Source organism: Epinephelus moara, chromosome 20 (assembly GCF_006386435.1).
Source record: "Epinephelus moara isolate mb chromosome 20, YSFRI_EMoa_1.0, whole genome shotgun sequence".
NCBI lineage: Eukaryota > Metazoa > Chordata > Actinopteri > Perciformes > Serranidae > Epinephelus > Epinephelus moara.
The window spans coordinates 37,364,005-37,373,966 of record NC_065525.1 but is presented as its reverse complement, the minus strand read 5'-3'; the positions used below and the strand labels follow the sequence as shown (position 1 = coordinate 37,373,966).

The window sequence follows — 9,962 nt, the reverse complement described above, 5'->3', positions numbered from 1 at the left end:
TTATGGTGTTTCTGTGTCATAAACAACATCAGCTATCATAATCACACCTGATTTCAATAAGGTACAATGTTTGAAGCTGGCTGAGTGTTGTTTGATCACTCAGTACTGTTTTGAAGCCGAGTGACCAACTTGTCATTTGGAGCTCCGCCTGGATCTTTTCATGGAAAAAACACTGTAGAATGGTCATACTTTGAGCAATCTTCTTCAAATTTGACACAAATGTTCATTGATAGTGTGCCTACAGTCCCACAGTGTCACTTACCTGCTCAGATGAAGCCACAGAGAGTTATTCATCCTGAAACACATTTTTTATTTTATTTTAGGCAAAATCTTCAATTGTTTACTGACTTCAGAGGTCCATTACTCTGTCTCTGTATCACCTAGAGTGTTTCTGACACTTTCACAAGAAACTAGCTACAGTCATTTTAATTTGGGTATGTCATTTTAGGCGTTTTTGCTACAAAATGGGGGTGGAGTAATTCCTCTCACTCAGATTGTTGCACAGCAAAGACGGGAAATATGAGCAAATTGTTAATTTAAACCAGTGTGAATATTGCTTGTATAAAAAGTAGGCTTCAGATAACATATCAAATATGCCACTCGTCATACAGACACAACACAGCTTATTCATAACTTGGATTATTTCTCATGAAAGACTCTCTGATTCTTTTGATTGGTTGACCCTTACGGACTAGAGGAATATTAATAACTTAACGGGTAATGGAGGACTGAACACATGTTCTGACTTTATGCGAGCTTCAGAAGAAGGGAGTTACCACTTGTTATTTCATCATGCCGGTAGATCTGAATTAATTATGGTCTTCTCTGGTGCTCTTGGTTTCCGTAAAATGAAATGAACCGAGCTAACGATGTGTAGCATCTCCATACTGACAAAAGTTTAAATGTTTATGTCTGTATATGTGATCTAAACAGCTTTCTAACATTAGCTCAAGTGGGTAGTCAACAATCCGGTTTTATACATCCAAAGAGCTTCTATAAAATGAACTTCGTGGCAACCAGACCAGGCTTCTAATTGAGACTGGCCTTTATTTGTCTAAATGTGTACCTACATCGGGACTGGGCTTTTATTTTGAAGTTTTATGGTAACTGATAATTTTGAGGGTGACATGTTTCTTTAATGTGTTTTCCAGGAGCTGATCACCACCCTGTACATCGGCTTCCTGGGCCTGATCTTCTCCTCCTACTTTGTTTACTTGGCGGAGAAGGACGCTGTGGATGAGGAGGGGAAGACGGGCTTCTCCAGCTACGCCGATGCCCTGTGGTGGGGCGTGGTAAGGCAGCTTAACTAGAAAATAGAAATACATTACAAGTCCGGCACTGTTTGTATTCCTGTACTTTTTCCTAAAATTTGTTTTGTTGCAGTGCATATATTACTTGGATCTTGAATTTCAGAGCATAGCCTACACACTTGAAAGGCCACATCACATGAACATGAGAAAAGATTCTTCTCTCTAAAGAGCTGTGACAAATAATCTGCACAATGCACCCTCAAGTGGAGTCTTAACTGGAAAATGGAAATTTCTGGCCACCCTGGTTAGACCAATTATTACCCCCCTTGTGTTTTTATTCTCCTCACTGGATCTGCGTGAAGCATGCATGCATCGCTGCAACACACACGCAGGTGTGGTGATGTTTTTCGTGAGCAGAGCTGGTTTTGCTTATTTCCCTGTGTTCGGAGGCTCAGGTTTCCAGAGCAGTTAATTAAACATTTGAATTGAAAGCACAGAGTAATGAGAAACCTATGGCAGCCTTGTGCAGGGGATCAGCGTGCCACAAAGACACGGTAATAAACCATTCACCTCTGGGCTCTTTGGCTCAAAGAACTTTTAGAGCACCAATATAAAGTGTCAGTTCCCTTAATTAAAACTTTAATTGTGGGATTACTACCTTTATGTAACGAGGGTTAGAGGGGTCACAGCGCTCCTCGGTGCTCTATGGAAAGTTGAAGAAAAGCTGTTATTTGTGTTGTTCTGTTCACAATGTCGAGAAAAGAATCACGGTCGGGGATTTGCACCTTTTTGTTTTTGCGAGACTGTAAACTTGAGAGTCATGATATGCCATTACAATAGGTTTGGGCAGGTTTGTGAGTGTTTGTGTGTGTGTGCGCTCAGTGAAATGAGATCAGCACTGATTGGAGAATGCTAAGCTCCTCCAGTGTGTATTCCTTCTCTTGGCACGATTTCCATATTCGGATGTGCAGGTGCAGGGCACAGCTGGAGGACAAGCCAGTGCCATGATTCATGTCCCCTCCTCCCTCCCTCCCTCCCTCCTTACCTTCCCTGCCTCTCGTCATCCTTTGCCAGTTGCTGATGGTTAGGTAATCGCTGTTTAATTTTAACAACCTCTCTAACGTCAACCAGAACACAGTGTGAAAGAGAAAGTGGGGAAAATGAGAGCTGATTGTTCTAAACTTGCCATTTTGTAGTTGCTGAGCTTATGTAGTTAGATCATATAAACATATGCATACAGCATGCACATACACACTTAAACATATTCAAAGACCAGGTTTGTGAACTTTGTGTGGACCTGAGGAGGTGTTCACCACACACTCATACATTCTGAATAACAGGGGTGTTTTTTTGAGTAGGCCATTCCACTCTGATGGTCAGGAGGACATTGTTTAGTCATCGGATTTGTGGATGAGGGATTAAATCCCCCACCTCCCCACCAGCCCCCCAACATACACCCACCCACTCTTCCCGCCCTTGCTCCTTCTTTTTTTACCCCCAAAGCCCTTTTAAGTATCTCACCTTACATCAGCCGCTTTGTGTTAGCGCACAACGGCGGCTCACGCGGCACTACTCCATAGACACCCATGGTAAGCCAAGTGTGTTCTGAATGTGTCAGAATTGGCTCGGCTTTCAGAGTGGGTGTACATGCAAATGCAAGAGGTATTTGTTTTCCTCCCCTCACCCCGGCAAATTCCTACACTCACTGAGGATTAGTGGTTGGGAATCTTATTCCCTTTGAGGAGCAAGAGCCTCAAATGCCCCGGCCATCGCTGACAGTTGTGGAGCAAGGCCAGAACGGCTGATGAACTTTCTCTTTATTGTCCAACTCCTGTTATAGACTACTGTGGTGTGGCGCTTTGAGAGCTCGGCACTGACTGACATTTTCATTACGCAAGAAGTTCGTTCCAAATGAGTGGGGATTTTAATATTTCTTTGAATGTTAAATTGTAGTGTTTAAGGGGGAATGATTTCATTTATACTTCATTTGTATGAGTGAGGTTCACCTGGGATAAAGTAAAGGACAAAGCAGATTCAGCCTCGACCTGCAGTGGTGTAACTTTAATTTTGCTTAAATGTCTTTACCTTTTTTGCATGAGTGCTTTTCTTTCTGTCACATACATGTCTACAGTTAGCTTATAATCATCTTCACAGATTTAAGAGGAACTTTATCCACTCTCTGTCTTCAGGTGACCGTCACCACAATCGGCTATGGAGACAAAATTCCTCAGACGTGGATTGGCAAGGCCATCGCCTCCTGCTTCAGCGTCTTCGCCATCTCCTTCTTCGCTCTGCCTGCTGTAAATATGATTTAAATCAGAATCATATAAACTCATTAGCAGTAAGGAAAGATTTTAATTTTAGTTGTATTATTTCAGCAAGAACCGAATCACAATGTTTGTTTCTGAAACGTTCAGGTAGAAAATCCTCACGTTACGTACATGAGATGAAACGGCGTTGAGCAAACGCTGCCTCAATGGGTTAATGTTTAACCACTTAAGGTTGCCTACCCCTGACTTAGCAGAACACAGGAGTTGCTGGTCTACTGCTGCCTTGGTCAGTTAGTGTGTGAGGTAAAGCAGAGAAAATATTCCAAATATAGTGTACACTTTAACTGATAGTAATTTTTTTTGGTAGATAAAATCTGTTTTGCTGCGGCCCCATCAACAACAGTACCTTGTTTAGCTTCCTTGCCGGCAGATTTGAGGTATAAAAGATGCTAGCAAAGCAACACAGTACGTAAAATAAGTACAGCAGAAATGTCAAATAGGTCTGTAAATCTTTACACAACAGAAATAAACAATTGTGCATATTTCACATATCTCAAAAAATCCAGTTGTCTACCCCGAAGCGACGTCACAACGTCACCTTTATTTTTGCGAGATTCTGAATCTACAGTCCTCATCTCTACACTACATGTTACATCTTTAATATGATATATCTTCTTGCAACCTAACCCTCTCTGATCAGGGAATCCTTGGCTCAGGGTTTGCCCTGAAAGTCCAACAGAAGCAGAGACAGAAGCACTTCAACAGGCAGATCCCTGCTGCAGCCTGCCTCATCCAGGTACGTTTTAGTATCCATTCAAAGCATATGAGCCCCAGATAGTGTGGTGTACATTAAAAACCAAGTCAGACACAGTCCATGAGTGATTTAACATTTGACACATGGCCTCTATACCAGTTTGTATTGGACCCCAGTCATGGCTACCGAGTCTTGTCAATCTTATCCATATTTTGTCAAAGGTGCAAACGTGCACTTTCCAGATCTTGCAAGTGAAAGAAAACATTGGAAACTGAAAAGAGGAAAAAAAAGTAACAGTATTTGTTGTCTGCAAATTCCTATTGAGCCATGGAAAAGATGAGCTGTATCATGCTTGCCAAGAGTGAAATGGTAGAGCCGCTATGTTGTGCCAGAAGCTAACCATTACAAGGATAGCAGTTACCCCGAACACACTGAGACGGTTTGAACACCTGTGACACAAAGACACCTACCTGCAGGGCACTGAATACATTCTGCAGATCTCCACTTCATTTAGGAAAAAATGTTTTTGTTTTACAATACCACAAACAGAGGAGAACTGCCAATATAAGAATAAAGTGTTGTTGAATATTACCAGTTAGTCAAACTAATAACAACGTAGCACACATATTAACAGTAAAATAACTGGAGACTAATGCAAGAATATAAAAAGAGATAAATCTATATTATATTTGTCCGACATGTAATAAATAAACAATAGCAACAGAAATATAAAAGTGTTAAACCAAAAGCCACTAGTGTCACTGAATCTGTGGCTAATATAATATTGCTGCATCACTAATAAATGGTTTTACATTTTTACTGTGGAATCAGAGAAAAATAGGAAAATGATTACAGGTTATGTAGATCAACACGTTCACTAACCCTAATTCGATGCTTTAATCTCTCCTCCTCAGACACTGTGGAGGTGCTACGCAGCAGAGAAACCAAACGGCTGTGCTGCTACATGGAAAATGTATGTCCTGACTCCAGAGGCCGTCACCACAGTGGAACATGACAACTTCAGCCCCAACGTCAGGAAACTGAACATATCGGTAATCATCCAGTTTAATTTAAAGGTCTAGTGTGTAGGATTTAGGGGGGGCATACTGGCAGAAGTGGAATAAATTGTAAATATGTTTTCTTTTGTCTATAATTACGTAAAAATCAGGATTGTCATGTTTTTGTTGCTTTAGAATGAGGCGTTTTTATTGACATATGGAGCGGGTTCTGGTCCGCGGTGTCGGCCATGTTGCACCGCCATGTTTTGCACAGACAAACTAAACATTAGCTCTGGATGGGCTAATCGAATTTTCGTGTTTTCCTGTCAGCCACCGTACTTAGCAGCCCCTCCGCAACAAACAGAGTAGAATTGGAAAAACGCAGATTTTTTAACATGAAACTGCTTTTTACTGGTTTAAATCTCCTGGTCCATTTGTTTTGGAGAGGAAGAGACCTCTGTAGATAATTCGGCTTCTGGTAAAAACCTCCTGAACACTAGAGAAAAAACGTGAGCACAGATATGTTGGTGCTGGGCTGGTGGGCCATCTCCAACATGCCAAACGGCATTAAAAAAACTCTGATTTGTAACATGAAACTGCTTTTTTTCAGTGGTTTTACTGGTTTTAATCATTCAGTCCGTTTACTTTGGAGAGGAAGAGAACTCTGCAGATAATTGGGCAACCAGTAAAAATCTCTTCAACAATGAACACTAAGGGAACAACACACTCTCACTCCGACCTCGTCACATATCGCCCTTTTTTTCATGGAATTTCCATGTCCAGATACAACGTGAAAGGTACCCTGGGTGTGTTGGTTGTTGGGATGCCAGGTTAAGTCATGCCTGTTACGGACATTGTCTTCTTTCAAAATACACTTCTGTTTCTACAGGAAATTTACCGATTGCATACAGTCTCTTTCAAAATAAACATACTACGTCAGTACAAGAACGTGAATTGAGGTTTTATTTCCTCCAACAACTAACACACGTGGTTGGGTTTAGGAAAAAAGAACAGGGTTTGGCTTTAGAATCTAACCCCCAAATTCCACCAGATGCGTGTTGGTTGCGTCTGCACTCCAGAACGGCAGAGGAGCCGATCCGTTTCAATTCCAGTCAGTGTGTGTGCTTCAACCGGCTGCGGCTGTGCTGCGTTCCAGCTCCGTCACAGCTGCGGCGCTCCGGAGCCCTCCGCAACATCCAGCTCCGTCACAGCTGCGGCGCTCCGGAGCCCTCCGCAACAGATACGCAGGAAGTCGTGCACAGAAACAAAATAAAACATCCGGTTAATTTTCAAAATAAAATACACAGTGTTCATGCCGGATCATATTTCCCTGCACTACACCTTGAAAACGTCATAATGGGCGGAGGCAGGCCTGAAGTCAACAGGTCAGAGGTTTCCAGACGTCATTTCACCCCGTTGACACCATGGACGAGGAGATGTTAATCATGGAGGTGCACTGAGATGTCTTCCTACTACTCCTCTGGTTTTGTGGTTCTGTTTATAGAAACTACATCTTGTTATATCGTGCGATTATGCGTGAATTTGTGAGATCTCGTGGGTCCTCCTGACTCCCGCTGTCAGCGCAGCCGGTGGGTGTTGACGGACAACGGAGCACGCAGCGGATAACCAGCACAGCTGTTCCGCAATTCCAGTGGAATTCCGGCATTACAGGACGCCAACACCACTCCTCCGGGTGAAAGTCTTGGTCGGTGTTTGTTGGACCTGTTCACCACCCCTCTCACCCACTCAACTCAGACTTTCACCACCTCACCCTCTGTTCTTGTCTGCATTTCCCCTTGACGCTGCATGCTGGTAAATTATAACAACGACCAGCTGCTGACGTCGACGGCTTTTTTCGTCAGTGTCTGACGCCGCAAGTCACTGCCCAAGCACTGGATTTCGACGACTTTGGAGTGAGACCGGGTTGAAAGGAACTGGGAGTTCATGCTTGCGACGTGGGAGCAGTTTCAGCCGGTTGCAATCTGCAGTCCTCACCACTAGAGGCCACTAAATCCTACACACTGCTCCTTTAAAGAACCAAGAGCCAAATGTGTAGTGTGGCTCATGTTTCATTTCAGATTTATTTACTTTCCTTAAAAGAATAGGAGAAGTCTTTCCTTTTAAAACCACTTTATATCCATAAAAGTATGTCTTTGATGCAGTGGGCCGAGGCACCAGCCTGTGACGTCCTGGCTTTGAATCAACCTGGGACATTTTCTCACATCTATTTCTCTTTCACTGTTAATTGTGTCTCTTTGCTTTGATCTAACCAACAAAGGTGAAACCCCACCCAGATAAATAACAGCATTCCATCTTTAGATTTAATGAGCATCTTTTTTCTAATTTCTTGTTGTAGGTGTCTCATCTTGAAATCAAATTGTGGTGTGTGGTACACGTGGTAATTATCATGTATTAGAACATTTTCTTTTTTAAGTAGACATTTAAAAGAATGCTTTGAACTCAAGAAGCCTTACACAAGAGCGCTGTCAGGAAAAGCCGTGCGACTGTGATACTGCGGGGCGGATTTGCATACGTCTGGCCCACACCGTATTGTCTCCTTGTGCAGTTCACCTTTCACAACAATATTAGCTATGTTGTGCCTAGGCCATACAGCATAAAAGGGCAAGTTAAGTTCCCACAAACGTACACACACACGGAAGGACACACAAATACACGTATACGCAGAAGACCCCCCCCCCCCTCCTCACCCCCACGGCCTGACTCTACCAGGATGACTCGAGGCCTTTGTCTCGGCCGGACAAAGACTCAGTCAGTTGAGATGATGTCACCGCCGCCTTTCTCATGGGAGTAAACCTTTGTCTAGTAGAACAACAACAAAAAAATCTTTGTGTAGCATTGAACCCACATGTATTGGGGAGAATGAAGGCTGCTTCCGCTCTTTTCTGTTCCAGCATGTGACTTTCTCCGCTGACTCTCCTCGCTCTCCCCTTTCTCTGTCTTTCAAGATTCCTCTCCTGTTTCTTCTGTGTTAAACAGACTTAATTTCACTCTTTCTTTTTCCTCCCTGCTCTTCCTGTCTCCTCTCTTTCTGTGCTTTTTCCTCCGCCTTGTCTGTTTCTGTCTCATTCTTGCTCACTATGTTTTTCCCCCTCTCCTGTTTATATCCAACTCCATCAGTCTGTTTCTTTATCTTTCTCTCTTAAACTCAGTGTCTGTTACAGTTTCTCTATGCCCTTCCATCTTTCTTTCCCTTTTTTTTTTTCCTCTTTCAGCCTTACGACACCCACCACCACCTCCCTCTCCCGCTCTCTCAGCTAATGAGTCATTCAAACCTCGGGTATTTGGAGTGAACTGCTGGCCACTTGTCAATGCCAAAGTCTGATCCACTGAGTCCAAATAATTGAGTTTCCATAAAGGCCACGTCCATGACGTTGGTTTGGGTCAGTGGGTCTAAAGATTGGACTGGAGGCACTATTTAGGCCCTCAGAAACTCACTGACTCACACAGCACATAGCTATGATCTCAAAGAAACGGAGATTAAACATGTACCGCTGATGTCACCAGCGTGTAAGCCCAAAGTTTGGTAAGATGATGATGTATAACAACAGTGTGAACCATACAGGTACTAACAGAAAAAAGAGTGGCTTTTTAACACTAACTAATGCTGAAATGGCCGTGTAAGTTCACTCATTGCTCAGGTTTCCTGGGCGATTTTGACCGTCTGAAATGCATCCAAGTGTGCTGTGTTGTTAACAGGCTTGCACTTTGATTGAAGTGATATGCAGCTGTAGTGTTACAATCTTGATATGCACGTTCAATGGAGTGTAAATGATTTACAGTTAGATACTATAATCCCTACATCCACTATTCGTCCGTTTAAGATGTAAGGCTGCATCTATCAGCCATAGGCTTTAATGGAATTTTGGCTTAGCGTCTACTGACACCGTACCAAGTATTTAACAGTTATTTAAATAGATGGAAATAAAAAGAGCAGAAATAAATAATAAGTAATTCCTTGAAAAACATGACTTTAAAGATATAAATCTATTTATGTGTTGAACTATATTGACTCATATATTTACATTTTTTTGTATATTCATTGCCTTGTTTATTCATTTTAGGATATGTGTGATAGTCATGGTGGGATTGTGGTGCAGTTGTTAGTATTGTCACCTCAGAGCAAGAGGGTCGTGGTGTGATAGTCTGGTGACCTGTCCAGGGTGTACCCTGCCTCTCGCCCAGTGTCAGCTGGGATAGACTCCAGCCCCCGTGACCCCTAACAGGATAAGAAGTTATGGAATGAATGAATGAATGTGTTATTTTATTTTATAGGCATATTGAATTATTTATATATTTGTTTTTTTAATGTTGACTTAAAGAGGCAACACATAGGATTAGGTTTGGTTTTTTTTTAGCTTGGCGCCACCTAGCGTCAGTGGTGTTGCGTCGCACTGTCGCAACGACCAAATTNGAATGAATGTGTTATTTTATTTTATAGGCATATTGAATTATTTATATATTTGTTTTTTTAATGTTGACTTAAAGAGGCAACACATAGGATTAGGTTTGGTTTTTTTTTAGCTTGGCGCCACCTAGCGTCAGTGGTGTTGCGTCGCACTGTCGCAACGACCAAATTGAGCGTGGGGATCAGAGATAATCAATAAAATGTAGGCTGTAAAGCCACCAGTATACCTCTATGTATATGTAGAATGAGAAGGTGTGTGGACAC

The 9,962-nt window shown here is 42.4% G+C and overlaps 1 protein-coding gene across 1 annotated transcript in view; it reads left to right on the top strand.

Moving 5' to 3' along the window:
* The window catches only part of kcnq1.2 (potassium voltage-gated channel, KQT-like subfamily, member 1.2), a 275,768-nt gene that overhangs the window by 42,251 nt on the left and 223,555 nt on the right, over positions 1-9,962 (top strand). The window contains exons 7-10 of the mRNA XM_050073644.1: positions 1,152-1,292; positions 3,440-3,550; positions 4,221-4,316; positions 5,189-5,326. Coding sequence (XP_049929601.1) covers positions 1,152-1,292; positions 3,440-3,550; positions 4,221-4,316; positions 5,189-5,326 — 486 coding nt within the window. The remainder of the gene's footprint in view (positions 1-1,151; positions 1,293-3,439; positions 3,551-4,220; positions 4,317-5,188; positions 5,327-9,962) is intronic.